The sequence below is a fragment of the Mugil cephalus genome, chromosome 2, assembly GCF_022458985.1.
Source record: "Mugil cephalus isolate CIBA_MC_2020 chromosome 2, CIBA_Mcephalus_1.1, whole genome shotgun sequence".
In the NCBI taxonomy this organism is placed as follows: Eukaryota; Metazoa; Chordata; class Actinopteri; order Mugiliformes; family Mugilidae; genus Mugil; species Mugil cephalus.
This window is the reverse complement of record NC_061771.1, coordinates 17,807,114-17,825,522: the sequence shown is the minus strand read 5'-3', so window position 1 is coordinate 17,825,522 and position 18,409 is coordinate 17,807,114. Positions and strand designations below refer to the sequence as shown.

At 42.9% G+C, this 18,409-nt stretch overlaps 1 protein-coding gene across 6 annotated transcripts in view; it reads left to right on the top strand.

The window, feature by feature from the left end:
* Positions 1-18,409, top strand: part of lrba (LPS responsive beige-like anchor protein) — a 185,539-nt gene that overhangs the window by 12,521 nt on the left and 154,609 nt on the right. For all 6 annotated transcript variants that reach the window (XM_047577879.1, XM_047577880.1, XM_047577878.1 and 3 more), the window contains exons 2-7: positions 11,249-11,480; positions 13,348-13,448; positions 14,397-14,492; positions 15,841-15,962; positions 16,685-16,811; positions 17,414-17,533. In XM_047577879.1, coding sequence (XP_047433835.1) covers positions 11,249-11,480; positions 13,348-13,448; positions 14,397-14,492; positions 15,841-15,962; positions 16,685-16,811; positions 17,414-17,533 — 798 coding nt within the window. The remainder of the gene's footprint in view (positions 1-11,248; positions 11,481-13,347; positions 13,449-14,396; positions 14,493-15,840; positions 15,963-16,684; positions 16,812-17,413; positions 17,534-18,409) is intronic.

Below are 18,409 nucleotides of genomic sequence, written 5' to 3'. Positions count from 1 at the left end.
CTCTGATGATTATTTTGCCCACTAGCCGTGTGTCCCTGTCATTGGTTTTGATGTGATTTATTTGTCTGCAGGAACTAATGGACGGCGTTAGTCAGTTTCCATGTGGGGTATCGTATGGACTCTTAGAAAGATAGATCAACACTTCAGTCATCTCAATGAGAAATTCACAGTTCTGAGATCATGTTAACGTTAATGTTTTGGAAAGTGCATGTCGTAACTGAGTAACAGCCCCTCGGTGAGAAGGAACTTGGCAGAGATATAGCTTATCTGCTGAGTTACTCACTTCTAGAGGAGGGATATATTAAAGGCTATCTCTAATTTAAAACCACTAACCTCCCCAGAGGACTTTCATCAAGGCCATCTGCACTTAACTTTGTGTTTAATCCGTCTCTGTGCCGAAGACACACAAAACACTCTGAATAAGAAACCCCATTAAATATTTAGGCTGTCTGTTTAGCATTTAAGCTGATAAATTTCAGTCTTTATTTAGACATTCTCTTTCTTGACACATTAAAAATGAACTGGTGTTAATAATGCATCATCAGAATTTGCTACTTAGACATATACCGCCACAACATTAAAACCACTGAGAGGAGAAGTGAATAACATCGACTGTCTTGTGGATGTTACGTGGACATGTTCCACCCACATAGACCAGACCAGACGAGACACCCCCATCCCATAGCAATGACCCCCCCCCACACCCCAGCCATCCCCAGCAGGATGTAGCTTCAACCCAAACTGATCAAGTATCTGCGGGATGCGCGGCTCTGATCCACAGAGGCCCCTGTGTTGAGTCGGAAAAGCAGGAAATCTTGACATTTCAAAAGGTGAACGGACAAAAGCTTGGCATCCTATTTCTTTAGAATATGATTTTTCACCCTAATCCACATCAAACATACATCCAGGAGTTTTATTTTAGACGTCAAAAGAATAATGCAGCCACCCATAAAAGGCAACCGCCGACATGAGGCGCTGCCATCAAATGTTTACTGGACCATCGGACAGGCATCATCTGCTCACAAACCACTGAAAGTAAATGTTAAAAGGTCGGTGTGTGTTCATGCTGGCACATCACTGAAGTTATCAGTCTGGCATCCTACATCACAGATGTTTAGCTGAATTATGCCCAAGTCATCAGGGTTCACCAGTTAGTTTTGGTGTCCCAGAAGCAGCTGTGTCTACATTTGAAACATCCAAACACAGCATGGCTGCAGCTCCCCTGTTTCTTTTTAAAAGACCACACCAGAGTTTTTTTTTCTTCTATGTTTTAGCCTCATAACTCATACTTGTATACTAAAATTTGTACACTCAAAGATTTACAGTAAACACGCCTGAACTTGACAACCGTATACCCCGTTTATTTTTTGCTCCTGCGCTGGGACTGAATTATGAAATCACAGTCGGGAGCTTGAAATGATTTGCTGGATGATGAATGCATCCGGCCCTGTTTTCAGTTGTGTTTCGAGAACAGCCTTTGTTGACCGGACTTTCAGGATAAGGAGAGGAAGCTGCAGTGACACCGCTAAGTACAAACCTCAGGAAGCCGGCTAGAGTGAAACAACTGGGTTGGGATACGCTGCAGAGTGCAGAGAGTTTCCTGGTTCTTTTCAAACACGGCGAGACTCCCTGCTATATCCGTTTAAGCAGATTACTGTAGGTATTTTATGGCTATTATTTGCAAAGTTGTCTGGTTAATTTATCGGCAAGGACTGCAATAAATCTTTTTTTTATTATTTTTCATTCAGTGTGTTACCTATTCATTATTTTCAACAGTCATTTGGTTCACTTATCACTAGATGATGACTAAAACATATCCTTTATCTTTCAACCTTTAATTCAGACCTTTCATCAAGCAGCCATGCTAAACTATACTCTTCAACAAAAGTAAAGATTGATTTAAAGTCGGGCATATATATTATTGAATTATTTAGCAAAGACTTTAAGACTTTAAGGCTGACACCTTCAGAAACGAAGGTGTCAGCCTTCTTGACATCTAACTACCGTCTCCCTGGTCTTGTGTTGTCCCCCAACCTGCTGCCAACCGTAGTGGTGCGTCATCAGTACCGTAACGGCAGCTTCTTCTTCTCTTTTTTTTCCAGAAAGGGCAACCTCCCAGTGTTCAGTCACATTTTGAATTTTGTCCATTGATGAATTATTTTATTTATTTATTTTTTATCCGCAGATTCTTAGGTCTTCTAGGCTTAAGTATATACTTAAATATTAACTTGTGCTGCTTTTAACTGGAAATGCACTTGGATTATTTATCTGCAAACTGAAGCGTAACATCAATGCCCTGGAACTGGAAAGCAGCATTTGCCAGCAGGGTTGCAATAGTACATCAGTCCACGACGTCAGAATGTTGGTTACGTAAATACACAGATTTTTCTTGGAACGCTTGGACAAATTGCAGTTTTTATGATCATCCCAAATTATGCTGGACATAGTGAAGAAGAAAGAACCATAATGTCCTTGCGCCACCAGTGTTTATTTACCCTTATTTACTTTTCTAGTTTGATGTGACGTGCAAAAGTAACAAAGTCTATGAATAGAAACAAGCTGCAAAGTCGCTAGGTCAGTACTCGGTTGAGGACGTTGGGATTACATTGTTTGCAACTCTGGTTTTGCACCAGAGAATTTAGTAGAATTTGTTACACATTGGTGACTTTATTGTATTATACAAAGAGATAGTCTCTGCGTCCACATATGGGGACATTATTTTTTTTCTTCTCAAAAACTTCCTGGGTCCTGCTAATCCCAAATAGTCTAGAGAAATTAAAAATGGTCTCAGGAGGTTAAAGCAGTGGATGAGACAGCAGCACCGGTGTTGGAGAGTTTATTGTTTTTCCGTCAACAACTCAACAAAGATGAGCAAACTGTGTTGAGTTACAGCCGTCCTCTGCTGTCATCATTACACATGACCTTATGTCATTGTAGTGACATGACTGTAGTCAATATGTCCTTGGCTTGTACTTTAGTGCACAGATTTCTTAGATCAGCATTTTATTTTTCTCACTTTTTCTGTCTGTGGGTTACTGCCTCTCTCTAGGCATCAACTCTCCTCCACTGAAGCTAAAGAACAAAAATAAAGAAGTGAGTGTGGGTCAATAAGTTTCCAAACATGCCACATTTGTAAAGATAGATGTTGGCAAGTGGATACATACCAAAATACACATGACACACATTTTATTTGATAGCGCATTGATGAAAATAGTTTTGGGTTGAAGTTAGAAAAATGTAAATTCCTAGCAGACTGAAGAAAGAAACTGTATAGCTGTATAAAATATATAAAGTTTCTCTTAAAGGATTAAGTGCATAGAATGTTGCTTCATTGTTGAATTTGAACAAAACTTTACAAAGAAAACAAACTTTCACGCTCAATCAAGGGTGGGTCCTTCACACTTAAATCTTAAATTCCCTCCTTCATGCATGAAGGCAGGCTGGAATTCCTCACTAATGACTAATGTTTATCTCTTCCCTTCTTTACCTCCTTGATCCAGCTCCTATTTTTAGCACGTTGCGCTGCTGCCGTGCAAACTAAAATCAGAGGCAACGGCGTGTTGCACAGTGAAACTCTTTGTTTACCTCGTGATCGAATCGCCTCTTTCCACGGCGGTCGCCTCGTAGCAACAGGGGAAACGGATTCTTCAGCAATAACTTCATGTTAATGCTGAATAAACTATTTCCAGACAGAGAGAGCATCAAGATTTTGCTCCAGAATTAAGCTTTGTGGTCAATGGATCATATTTGAACTGGCCTTTAAGTTCTGAACTCTCATTCCAGCGGCAAATTACTTAAGTCGGTCAAAGTTGTGCAGGAAAAGTCAAGGATTGCCCTCCGGCCTAGACTCTGATGTCTAATGAGGACCATTTCCTGACAAGCCCTTTTCCTTTTGTTGACAACAGCGGCCACCACCAGATAGCGCGAGTGTCTGGGTCAGTTATAGGAGAGTTTGAACTACCTCCGCAATGTTAAAATAAACCAAATCTCTGTCTTTGTGCATGTTTGTTATTTCTAAACTATTGCACCACACTTGTTGTCCGGGAAGCCTTGAGGTCGCAGTGCAGTTCGAGGCATTTCAGTTCACCCAAGTATGTTGACGCACTTGTAACTCTTGTAACTTGTCAGCAACTGGTAAAGAAGAATGGAGCAGCGTGGGTTTACTGAGGATGGATGTATGGTTTCCTCTCTGGTGCAGTGCCACTGCTCCTCGTTGGACACAGTTTTTTTTTCAGGAAAAATACATTCGGTAGTTCGAGAACAGGAACAAATACTTGTGTGCTACTAGTCGAGATTGTGCTGCGTGTGTCTGTGTCAGGCTGCATCCCTATGAATGCCAGGTCCAAACGTTTCCCAGCAGAACATTAAATTGTCACAAATTGACGGATGTTATTTACGTCTGCTGTCAGTGGTTTTAATGTTTTGGCTGATCCCAGCGTGCTCCACCGCGTCTCTGTTAGAGAGTTGACATGCACTACTGGAGAATCTAATGATAGAGTTGCTTTCCTTTTCGTCTTAGTTCTCTTGCGTTTATTGCATCACATGGTTCGGGCAGCTTAATATAGAATAAAAGGGTGTGAGATTAAATGAAAGCAGCGAGTCTAATCTAAAACAGCTTTCAGCCGGTTCACTGTGTGTTGCCTGTTTTCTACTCGTTTGTGTCAAACCTGTGACAATGAATGAAGCAACTAAAGAAACTCTGTTTGTCAGACCGCTCTGTAGACATCATCACTTTTAATTTAGGGTAAAAAAAAAAGAAAACAAAAAAAAAAAAACGTCAGACGATATTTAAAACTAAATCTTGGCAGGTTGCCCTTCAGAAGGTATTTTTAGAAATCCAGCTTTGTGTCTGTCCCTTTTCCCTCTTTGCGCTCTCTCGTCACGTTTGTCTCGCAGGATGAAGGAGGCGGCATCGTTGTCCTGATGAGATAAAATGTCACGTAATCAATCCTATGACTTGAAAATGAATTAGTTTTAATAATAGTTACCGAAAAGACGAGTGTTCACCGTTCATTCGTCTAACGTGAAGGGTGTTTAGTGGCACTTCTGGTCCTAACATTTGGACCAGCCAATAGTTTTGCTGTATGTAAAGAGAGTGAGTCATTAGGATGCTTCTCTGTGGTCATTGAACAGTGTTTTCATGGTCATTGCATCTATAATTGTTGCCACTTAACCTTCCACATCTGATTTGGAAATTGCAGAGTGGTTGGCTCATGCACGAGGTAGGACGGTGATTTATTATTATTCATTCCTTTCGAACAACATGAGCGATATGAAAACATGACATTACAAGGGAGTGAAACGTCTAATAATCGTATTAGTACGAGCCAAGTAGTACGGAGTAAGTCTGTGTGAGTGGTGCAGAGGTGTTACCTTGATACAACTTTCCATGAGATGTAATTCGTCTTTGTAGGTGCTGGTGTATTTGGTCCAGATATGTATACATAAAAAAAATGGTATCATTTCAATTGTAAGAAACTGTTCATCACAACAAATAGGACTTATGCATTGTAGACTTTAAAATGTAAATATCAATAGCCTGTTTCATTCATTTGAATTATATTTTATAATTATACATATACTGTATTATACACATACAGCGTCAGTTTGACCCATGTGCTTGAGGGCGGCTGAGACAGAAAAACATCCATCTGTCATAGATGCATATATCTGACTAAAGCTTACACGTAGAATACAAGATATATACTAGATATACACCGATCAGCCACAACATTAAAACCACTGACAGGAGAAGTGAATAACATTAACCATCTTGTTACTGTTCATGTTCTGCTGGGAAACGTTTGGACCTTGTATTCATGTGGATGTTACTTAGACATGTACCACCCACCTAGACCAGATCAGACACCCCCACCCCCATAGCAATGACATTCCTTGATGGCAGCAGCCACCCCCGGCCGGCACACACACAAAAACAGTTTAGGAACAGCTCAAAATACATGAAAAACAGCTTAATTTGTTAACCCGTCCTCCAAATTGACTAGATCCCAAACTGATCAAGTATCTGTGAGATGCACTGGAACAAGCCTGATCCACAGAGACGCCACAGAGACACCCTCAAAAGGTCCATGTCCATAGAAGACAGTAGCAAATTAGGCCACACCCCCCATTTGGGTGAAAACAAACCACTGGCGGTAAATACAAATCCCCCAGTAATCAGTGTATTTTGTGTTGCTAGCATTTGTTGGCCGGAAAGGAGGTGACATGGAAATGTTAGTCAGGCAGATACACATATAATCTCATTAGTTTTTACATCGGGGCCGTAAATAGGGGCTGTATGTCATAACCTGCTGACCGAAAAAAGGGTGAACGAGCCCACTCAGTGGCTGGAGGTGTTTGCCACACATGTATCGACCATCAGGATCCCACGACTTTTCATCTTTGTCCACCCGTTTTATAGCCTGAAGCCATACATTTATTCAGTTTTTATCCCTCTCCCTTGAGGGGAGCAGAGAAAATCTCAGCCTTATCTTTTAACTTGTTTGAAGAACGATACACTGCGCAGCAACATCTCCTTTGTTTTCACCCATGAGGGGGCGTGGCCTTTTCAGTGACACAGGGTTACTCTTCTTCTGTCCTCTGATGAGTCGGGGCTGTTTTGGAGGCCTGATCGTTGCAGATGACGCGTGTTACATGACAGTCCAACTATCCCTGCTGGTGCTGGAGGGATCTGAGTGGGACAGATTGTTTGGTTGAACTCGCTCTCTGTCGTCTCACATCAGTATGCTGAGTGTTTTATCAGAAGCGAGGAGCGCAGGCTTTTACCAATGTTGTCATATCACGAATCGTGTTTTGGGTGGCGTGGAGTGGGGGCGTCACGGAAGAGCAAGCTAAACTGTTTTTGGTTTGACAAGATAGCTTGTTGAGTTGGATCCACTTAAGAGACTGTTGAAAAACTAGGCCAGTGTGTTGAAAGCACGGCCACCGCGACAGCCCGTTTATTCAGTATTTCGTCGACGATGATTTACATTAAAATGGAGCGAAAACTCTAGTCACGCTGGGTTTTGTGTGAGCTGGCATTTAAGGTCCTCTGGTAGAGAGAAAAATGAACCTTGATATATTTGATTTGAGTTTTTATTCACCGAGGAATCACATCACTCTAGATTTTTAGGGAACTACAGCGGAAAAGTGAAAGTGGTGAGGAAGCGCATTTAATCCATCTGACAAACTACAGACAACATAGACATGAGCGCATGTTTGATGCAGACATTCTTCTGTTGTCTGCGTCTGCTGTTGGCAAATCACTTTATATTCAAATGATTTCACCCATAGAATTAATTGCAGTTTCATTAGTGAGTGAAATGAAGGACAAACATCAACACAGACGCGCACACACACACACACGGATACACAATAGAGCGGCTCATCAGCCCGGAGCCATGGCTTGGCAGCGTCACTGTTCCTGCCCATTACTTTTAGCTGGGTAATTTCCTGCCCTTTGGTAGGAAGCCTTCAGCACTACATGGCAGTCTGTAATGATTTAAGGCTGCTCAGACGGCGCAGCTTCACTTTTAGTTAACATGGCTCATTTTCTCGCATAGGGCTGAAAGTGGTGGTCTGTTGGTTTTAATAGGGGCTGGAGTAGTGCACACTGAAATAAATACACATGTCACAAAACACTTAATATCATTAGGTTTAATTATTCTCAAGTTTTAAGCAAATAATGCGATTTTGACGTTTATATGATGAAATTACATTACATCTTTCTTGGTGTATCCCTTTTTTTATTTGCTTATTATTTACGTCTATATGTCTTAACGCAGACATATTTGGTAGATAGAATATGTGCTCAAAATGCAGACTGTCCACTTTAATTAGGGGGAGATCCACTTCCCCATTGGATGAAATTGGATCAGTGTCCAAACACATATAGATCTAACTGCGTCTGTGTGGTGTGCGTCAACAGCAGGGGTGAAATAGAGATGTGATGGTTGAGCACAGCCTTGTTTCCTTCTCTCTCTCTCTCTCTCTTTTTTTTGTGTTTTTGTCTGTTTTAGTTGAATTAGGTCATTAAACAGTGAAGACCGCAAACGCTATTGAGGTTTTGTCTATAGTAGAAACAGTGACTAAGCAGGATCACGTACTGTGACATCAGAAAAGTCTGTTTCTCGCATGCTTGCTTGCTTTAGTTTTAACCAAATGGAAACTCAGATTTTTTTTTTTTTAAACACAAATTGAAGTTGTGCAATAAACGGGTTATGGTTAATTGCAGCAGCTGTTTCACGTTAAATCTTTGTGTTCAAACTTTTGTGAAAGTTGAGTCATGGAATTCAAACGGCAGCTTTTCAGGAATCCGAGTGTCTTTATCGCTCTGGCTGTGGTCCTTCAAATTCATGTTTCGCCCGTGCAGTGTGTACCATTGTGTAGCATTTAGTCATCTCGTTCTCCAGTGTAGTTCTCCATGGAGACCAAAGAAGCCCGTGTGTGCTTTGTGTTACAGCCCAGTGGCTGCTTGGCTGCTCAGCCATGATTAATTCAGGCAGGCCTACGGAGGGGGGTGGGGGCTGCCTGAATTTAGCCAGGCTAGGTTACCCAGCCAGGGATCTGGTATCCAGCTGCCATAAAGACACTGGCGTTTGCTACGGCAGCTTTAGGTGCAGAGCTCTTCTTGGCCGTAGTCGAAGCTGGAGCTGGCCACTTTTCACCTGTGGATGAAATATAAAAAATGTAGGCGATTACTGTGCGACAGGAGACGCGCTACGTGTAAAAGGTTCAAAGAATCACTGTTGACAAGTGATAACTTCATTCGATTTATTTAAATTTGACCTATTTCTGTGGCTTATACTCAGAAACATCAACCATACTCAGCTGCTGCGAGGTTTCATAACCGTAGTACGGCTGTGTTCAGATTCCGCTGGCAGAGCTGAAGGTGAACGTGGCGCAGCGCTGCATGGTTCCCACTGCAAGGAGCAGAGTGCTGCTATGCTACATATCAGGCATGGCACCACGACCACCTCCCTCCTATCGTGTACGTCTCCCTTCTGCCTTCAAAACAGTTGTGACTCATCAGAGAATGAACATGGGCCTCTTGAGGGTGTCCTGTGGAGTCTGTCAACCGAATGTTGTTAGTGGGGGGGCCTTTGGGTTGAGAGGAGGGGTCTCTGTGCATCAGGCCATTACATCCCACACACACTTGATTTGGGATCTAGGTAATTTGGGTCAACACCTTGTGTTGGTCATGTATTTTTGTGTGTGCACCTGTGTCTGTCTGAGTCCTGTTGGGGATGGCTGCTTCCATCACGGAGTGTCACTGCTATGGGGTGGGGGTGTCTGGTCTGGTCTGGTCTAGGTGGGTGCTACATGTCTAAGTAACATCTACATTAATGCCAAAGGTTTCCCAGTAGAACACTGAATTGTCACAAAATGAGAACATTGATCATTTTGTTTACTTCTCTTGTCAGTGGTCATAATGTTGTGGCTGATCGGTGTAGAGTGTTCATTCAAATATAACATTTACGTTTTTGTATGTCCTCTAAATCCATGCTAATTACATAACTGAATCATGGCTGCATTCGAACTGCTGTCTTCTCATTTCATTTGAAAGTGAGTTAAAATCCTGACGGACTCTAAGGTTTAGAGTTTGAGCAGCTGCACCGGACCTGGTACCTCACCATCACGAGTCAATACTTTGAATCCATTCAAAACTCAAACACCTCTAGGATTGTAGGAAGTGAAAAATCTGGTCCAAATCTGCCCCGCTCTCCTCCGGTCTGCACCGGGCGCACATCGCCGCAGCCTGGTGTCCTCCTCCTATTTGTTCTGTGTCCTCCATTGGTCAGCTGATGAATGGAGGACTTGCATACGGTGTCAGGCTCATAAATCAGTCGTTACTGTGGCAAAATGACACCCAGCATCCGTTAATGGTGAACCTGTCTGCAAATGGAGACGTCCACCGGCAAGATGCTGAAAGAGGGGTGTGATTCATCAGTGACCTGGTTGGCAGAGAAGGGGGGGGATATGGACGAGATGCCAGTCTGTGATTTATCAATGACAAAGAGGGACACACACGGAATACCAGTCAAATTAGTACCAGGTCTGAAACAGGGCCGTTCTCAGGCTAAATATCACTGTTTGATACTTTTAGGTACTTATTTTAGGTGCTACACACAAAGCTGTGGGATAAAGGATGAAGGAAATGTGTAAAGAATAGCAGCGCTGTTTTAATTTTTGGAGATTTGACATGAAAGAATAAATGATTATTCTGTGAGAGAAGGTTAAAGGGACAATGGGTAAGCTTTGTGTCAATGTTATCTTCACAGTGTCCCCATATTTAAAGATGTCGCGGCAGCAGCTTTACCCCAGACCCCCCCTCCAGCCCTCACTTTGCTATCTTCCACCCACACACACACACACACACACACTCGCAGAGTTAATCCTCCCCTACTCATTTTAATGGGACAGTTTCCATTCCCTTCGCCCAATCACGCAGTTTACACATGGAGCACGTTCATTTTTCTCGTCCAGTCGCGTCTCCTTGATCCCAAACATGACGGCCTTTCTCGCGATATTAATTTGACATCTACATTGTTATTTCCCTTATCTTTTTCTATTAGGCAGGGTCCAATAATAAAAATGTCATCACAACTATTAAGAAGTGACGAATTATGACATTCATGGCCGGTGCGTTTCTTTTTCCGCCGACGCCGAGTCCATTACTTCTTTGCGAAACGACAAGCGTTCCATCTTTACCTCCTTGTCTGCCGAGGCAACAAACACAATTTAGTGTTTTTCTTTTTATTTGGCCGCGGTGTAAATCATCTTCTCTGAGCACGTTTTTGAGTGCTGAAACGCACATGAAATGGAAAATGTCGAGTGGATGTCGGGATGAGCCTCCCATCCGAGCAACTGTTTTACAATTTGCTTGAAATTCATAAGTGGAAATGAATCTCGGCCCAGCTCCGTCTGCCAGGCTGCGTCAGATACTGTTAGTTTTCTGGGGCCTCCTGCAGGAACAAAAGATCTCTCAAAACGCTTCTTACTGTCTGACTGGAGGTCTAGCTTAGCTTCTCTGCACAGCTACTTAATTATCTTATGCTTTACATATATCGATGTCTAATGACTAGCTGTAAACAGTGACCTTTAGTCCACTAACAGTATCTTTGATCCACACTATAATAATCTGTCAAGGAGTGCGCACACGCAGTCACGTACACACAAATTTATGGCTTTTCGAAGCCCTTTGCTGTGTTTGTTTTGTGTTAAACGAGGAAATCCGTGTGTCTTTCAGCTGGTGGGCGGCCAGTTCGACCTGGAGATGAACTTCATCATCCAGGAGCCGGAGAGCATCGTGTGCATGGTGGAGCTGCTCGACAAATGCGAGCCCACCTGTCAGGCCGAGATCTGGAGCATCTTCACGGCCATCATGAAGAAGAGCGTCCGCAACCTGCAGGCGTGCACTGACGTGGGGCTCATCCAGCAGGTGCTCCTGCGTATATCCACCACTGACAGCATGATCGCAGGTACAGAGAACTGTCGCTTTCGGTACAAGTTTAAAAATCTTAACTTTTCTAAAGCTTTTTACATATTAGATTATAGATTTTGACATGTCCATGGGTTGTCCTGTCCACACACCAACCTCATAGCTTCATCTTCCAGCATTACACGTAATCCTAATATCTTGTACTGAGTGAGGACTCGCATCCCGTCCAACCCTTCCCAAGTCTCAGTCTAGTCTGTCGCCCATCTGTAAATTAGTCAGAATTATTCCTACAGCGTTCGGCTCAGTGAACCCTCCTCAGCTAGGACAGTGCTGGCCTAGAGCTCATATCATGTGCGTGTAGTCAAGCAAGAATGATATAGCCCAGCAGTAACTGGGCAGCTAAAAGTAAGGGTTATAATATTATTCGCTGCAGTACAAATGTTATGGTAGTTAAGTCCAAGTGACATTTCCTTTAATTTACATTTCGAATAAAATAAACATGTCAGAGCTGGAGCTATAAATTGAAGCCCCGTTATAGGATTTATAGTACATTTGCAGACATTTTTTTTACTGAAAACTTGATGCAGAATACATGACTGAACACTCATTTTTAAAACCGAAGAAGATGTAACTGCCACTCGACCTTATATTTAAGGGACTATAGGACTATACTACAGACTTGTGTAGGGTTTAGTGGCATCTAGATTTAAGGCTACAGATTGCTATTCTCTTTTCCAGGAGTTTAGTAGTTGAACCCACAGAGGCTGATTCTGCCTTAAAGTAAAATAAAAAAAAGGCTCCTCTCTCGAGCCAGTGTTGGGTTTGTCCATTCTGGGCTACTATAGAAACTAGATGCATTTTTTTTTTTTTTTTTTTTTTTTTTTTTACATTAGTATTGGCTGATGGCCAATACATGCTGCTGATTTTTCTGAGCTGATATTTGGTCCTGATGCTGCCTTTTCTCCCTCCAAAAACATTAACATTTATTGAAGAATATTTAACGCTCTTGTGTGCACAAAATGAACAGTGTAAAGAGATAGAGCACAAGCATTTTCCGCCTTCCAGCTGCACGCACTCGACTAGTGGGGGAGGGGCAATGTATGGGCTGCACGGGCCCACAGCGTCTCCAGCAGCACAGAGCTGCCTGTGGATGCCTCTGTCTGTAAATCTTGCTGGAGAAAAAATATATATCAGTTAATCAATCAAGTTTTATTTGTATAGCCCTTTACAATAACCAAAGGGTACCCAACGTGCTGTACATCAAAGTCATATAACAACACATAAAAACACAGTTGGAAAGTGCTGCAGTACTGCGGGGTATTGAAGGCCTTCCAGAAGTACATAAAACAGAAAAGATAGGAAAAATAAAATACAACTAAAGACAAGACTGCTCTAGTCAGAATTCAACATCAGTCTAAAAAAGTAGGTCTTCATATGTATTGGCCAACGTACCTGCATATCGGCCAATGCCCATATCAGTGAACACAATAGCAATAGACCAATGACCAATATGAACACAATTCCCTTAAATTCCATGCAGTTGTCCTTTTATATTATTAAATACATGACACACTGTTATATATATCTGTCAAATCATGGCTCATCGTTAGTCAGTAAGACGCTGCACAGGAGCTTGAACACCCAGAGTGTCTTGTCTATTTTAACTTGCTCATCCTACTATTAGCTGATTAGATGTTCAGAGCTTTGCTGTAATACTAATACTTAATGAAATCCCAAGATTCGTATAATTCTGAGCGTCGATCCTTGTTGAAATGACAACTTCACGAATGATTATATTACATCTCAAGTTTGTAACGTGTCCTGTTTAATACCCTGGATGTTCTCGTGTGTAACCTCTGGTCTCTCCCGTGTGTGTGTGTGTGTGTGTGCGCCTGTGCGTCCTGCAGACCTGCTGGTGGACATGTTGGGAGTGCTCGCCAGCTACAGCATCACAGTGAAGGAGCTGAAGCTTTTCTTCAGCAAACTGCAAGGGGAGAGAGGCCAGTGGGTGAGTCAGAATCATACCACGGTGATCAGTCTCAGTTGTCTGGGACCTGCATGAGGAATGTGCTAGCAACGCTTGAACCGCTGCCACCCCACAGGCGATGCCCGTGTAACATAGACTGGATAAATCATGTGAAACCAGGCAACTGCTCTTGGATTCAGAGCAGCGTTACATTATTGACATTAAGTGAAAGATTACACACAGATCTAGAAGTTTAGGGTTTCTCTTTTGCATTAGACGGCGCAAGCCAAAACATTTCATATTTGCAGAGCTGGAGAACGGTTTTCTAAAATAAGCCGGAGCTGAATGCAGCACGTGGGAATATCCGCAATGAGGTGAAGATTTATGATACATGCACAGAAGATACGTTACTTCAGACAGAAGCAGTGGCACAGGAGGGATGACAGATGAAGTGAGGAAGAGAAGGGGAGTAACCCATTGATCACTGACACTAATCAAGTAAAAAAACAAACAAAAAAAAAAAAAATGGGGCAAGCTGATTTTATGCTTCTAAATTCGATCTCGCTCTCAAACCGTGAGGTAATATTGCTTTCGGGGAGAATGAAGAGCCTGAGGAGTTGTGCAGAGATCAGTCTGTTATCTTATGAAACATTATAGATTAACCCTTTGTTAAAGAAATGTTTAATATTCACCTTGAGCTGAATCCCATTGCATTTCTCAGAGCAGCATATTCTAAACAGATCAGCGCACAATGAGACTCTAAGCTAAGCCGTCTGCTGAGAAACACTGTCTAGATATCAAACTCGTAGAGGTCTGCGAGTTAAATTTAGAACAAGCAACCGCTTTTAATAATTTCATTCTGCACGCACGACCCTTAATAGGCTATGGTTCATACTGTGCGTTTGTGCATTTGCCCTGTTTGAACATGGAAGCCGCCTCAAACGATGCCTGCGTGTTTGTGTTTTGTTATTTTTTCTTCTCCCTCCTCAGCCTCGTCATGCGGTGAAGCTGCTGTCAGTGCTCAAGTACATGGCTCACAGAAACGGCCCCGACTCCTTCTTCAGCTTTCCAGGCAAAAACGCAGCCGTGAGTACCCGACGTCGAAACCACGCGACTGACACAAACGCAGAGGCGACGAGCTCACTGACACGAACGCCGAGGTTGCGTTCAGAACAGGCCGCTCTGTTGCTCGCTTGATTACTACTAAAAACGAATGCATCAGCATCAAGTCGCCTGAAACTGGGAACCATGATTGTGGACCGCATTTTTTGAAAAGACCTTTTTTTTTTTCTGTCATCAAGAATAAGAGCGGACCGCAGATTTCTGAATCGCTCTCTATTTCTGAAGTGTTTTCTGTTGAATAAGCCATTCAGTATCCCATGTAATTTCCCTCTAACTGACAAGGGCTACACTTTATTTGCTAGTGAGCTATTATATCTGAGTTTATAAAGGCTGGAAAACTATCGCACTCCGAAATTGAAACGTCTATAAGTGTCTAGGGCTGCAGGAGGCTAATGGCAAGCATTTTGATGATGATAATAATGATAATAATAATAATGGTAATAGCTTGCATTCTCAGATTTTGCTCTCATGCATGACTAAATTTCTAATGTTCATGTAGTTTGTATCCAGTGTTGGGCTGTTCAAATCTTGCCCTTCCTTCACAATAGCCTTTTTATTATCTGCACATTAGTACCGTAAAACATCAGTTGTCTACAGAACAGTTTATTGGTTTTGTGAAATTGGGCAAAATAAAAGAACAATTAAAAAAAAAAAAACAACAGGATACACAATGCTAATTTTATTAGTGTTATTTCCTTCTCGGTTCCGTTTTGAAAGATGTGCTCCAGTTTTACTTTTCCTCGCGCTGAAACTTTACAGACGCATCGCTTTGCTCGTGCATGCATCCTTGCCACGTATACGGTGGAGATGCACTGTCGTGTTTTCCCCTTCCTGCCACGAGGTACGGCGGTGGCTCGGGATGATTGTCTCATGTCTCAATACGTCAGGTATTCTCTGATCGGTAATTAAGTACATGGGACCAAACGAGTCATCATCTCCAGCATTTTTCTGTGTGCAGTAACGGGGAAATTGACGATTTAAGCATAAAGATGAATGAACCACAGAGTGTCGTGTGAAAATCTGGTGTGTTTATCCAGTCAGGCCTTTTGTACAGTCTATGTGTGTGTGCAGTTGCAGAGTTACGTATATGTGTAAACCTAATACTGGTGGTTTTGAATCTGATTTGGTTAACTCTGTTGCACATGCATTTTATCTACCTCATTTCACCGGCAGGTTAGTGACGGGACTTTCTGTACTCAGAGACTGTTTTTGCTCATTTAAAGAAAAAAAAAACCTCAGTGCAGTTTACTCCACAGGTGGCCACATTAAGTCTCCTCTCTGATTTATTCTGTTGTCTTTTTTTTCCTAACAGGCTATAGCTCTACCCCCCATAGCAAAATGGCCGTACCAGAATGGCTTTACATTCCACACATGGCTCCGCATGGATCCTCTCAACAACATCAATGTAGACAAAGACAAGCCTTACCTTTACTGGTAGGTAACACACACGCTCTTCTTTAACCGGCCATTTAAAATGCTCAGTTCTGTTTGAAAGTGCAACTTTGCTTAGGCGTAAACATCAAGAAGAGAGGGGGTGGGGGGGAATTGCATGAAATGGCTTAAATTCGAGTCGCGCGTGAGACGGCTGACATCCTCAACGAGATGATGTATTTGAATCCCGCTGTGACACTGTGATGCAAGAGCGCAGCCTCAAGCCTCAAAGATAAAAAAAAAAATAAATAAAAAAAAGTTGCGCTTCACGCTCCATTTTTCTGCTGTCTGTCTCTTCACCCCTCCTCTCTGTGGGGAGCAAATAAGACAAGCCTTCTGCTAATCTTATTTGCAACCTATAATGAATTTCTGTCAGAATTTAATGCATGTAACCGGGGATGTGTTTGTGAAAACGATAACCGAGCCGGGCAGCCAGCGAGCTGCTTGGGAGAATCTGTAATAAAAGCTCCCCTTCAGCCCTGCGCCCTTTTAAAAAGAGATTAATTCACTAAATCACATGCAGGGGCCCCGGCTCCGACTGGGACACTGAGGACGAAGGGAAGACCCTGCGCAGATGAGAAGGGCCTGTCTGCTGCCTTAATCCTTTTGAGATCCCTTCAAACTTTCGATGGTTCACTCGAACCCAGTAACCCGCGTTTCCCGGCGTCGCCGTGAAAACGTAGACGCTCTCTAGGAACTCACTTTTCCTCGCATTTCTTTTCCAGCTTCCGCACCAGTAAAGGCCTGGGCTACTCGGCGCACTTCGTGGGCGGCTGTTTGATTGTGACCTCGTTGAAGTCGAAGGGGAAAGGATTCCAGCACTGCGTGAAGTACGACTTCAAGCCGCAGAAGGTATGAAAAGAATAAAAAAAAAAAAACGGAGAGAGATCATGTCAGCAGCACAGTGAATCTAGGGCTTGCTGTAAGAATGAGCCGTCACATCTTTACCTGACCCTGGGGAGAAGGGAAAACTAGACGACAGAGAAATGAGGACGATGGGAGTGAAGGATTATCCAATACTCTCAGTCCCTTCCAGGCACAGCGCACGCTGTTTCAGTCTGAGGGATCCTTTGCCTACGGACAGTTTGAAACATCCTTCTTCTTTCCCCTGGGTGTGAAGGCGCCACCTTCCTCAACAAATCTCACAAGCACTCAAGAGAACTCATCTTAGTTGATTTTACGCACCACGTCTAATGCATGTTCTTTGGCACCTCGAGGTGACTGTGATAACCTGTTATTATTTCACTTGTTGTAAAGCTGGGTGAAAGCTAGAAACCAAAATGGGTCGCATCGTAGCCTGAGGGGGAGTCCTGAAATGTGATGGAATTAGGCTAATTGAGCAGGCGCAAAGATTCTCACCGAATGCTGAGTTACGGGCATCTCGTCGCAATTGATACGACTGCAAACACTGTCGTTTCCAGCACTGAGCACGCGCTTCTTTTTTGCCGTTGCAGTGGTACATGGTGACCCTGGTTCACATCTACAACCGCTGGAAGAACAGCGAAATCAGCTGCTTCGTGAACGGAGAGCTGGCGTCCTTCGGAGACATAGCCTGGTTTGTCAACACCAGCGACGTAAGTAGTGGTAGTAGTTCAACAAACTCGTGCGCTGTTTGAAAATGTTCTTACTGCAGGGCATCTTGTAATCTTTTGCATCTACGCAATTTTCTCACGGATGATTAAAGGAGTGGTGACAGAGCTGGGGAAGACTCTAATCTCTGGGAATATGGATTCACAGCCAGTAGTCGGCTGGTGCAGACTGGAAATGAAGTGGGGAAGCTAACCGGGCACTTTTAGGATGCTTCTGTGCTCAGCCCAAAAAAAAAAAAGTTTTAAAGAGACTAAATAAATAAGCTATTTTTTTTTACACCAATATACACCAATAAGCCACAACATTAAAACTACTGACGGGAGAATGGCAATTCAGTGTTCTGCTGGGAAACTTTTAGACTTTTAGACCCTGCATTCATGTGGATGTGACTTAGACATGTAGCACCCACCTAGATCAGACCAGACGCCCCCACCCTGTAACAATGACACTCCCTGATGTCAGCATCCATCCCCAGTAGGATGCAGCCTGACACAGACACACACACAAAAATGATTTAGGAATAACTAAAAAACAAACAAACATGAAAAACTACTTTATTTGTTGACCTGACCTCCAAATTCACTAGATCCCAAACTGATCAAGTATCTGTAATAGTCTCATCCACAGAGACCCCCACTAACAAAAGTCTGTTAGCAGACACCACAGGACACCCTCAGAAGGCCCATGTCCATTCTCCAATGAGTCACAACTGTTTTGGAGACCTACACAATATCACACACATTATAAACATATTATTATTATACCTGATCGGCGGATATATACATCCTGTTTTCATCACCTTCATGCTCTTCATTACCTTATACTCCACACTGGTTTATAGGCAGCTGATAACTTGATGT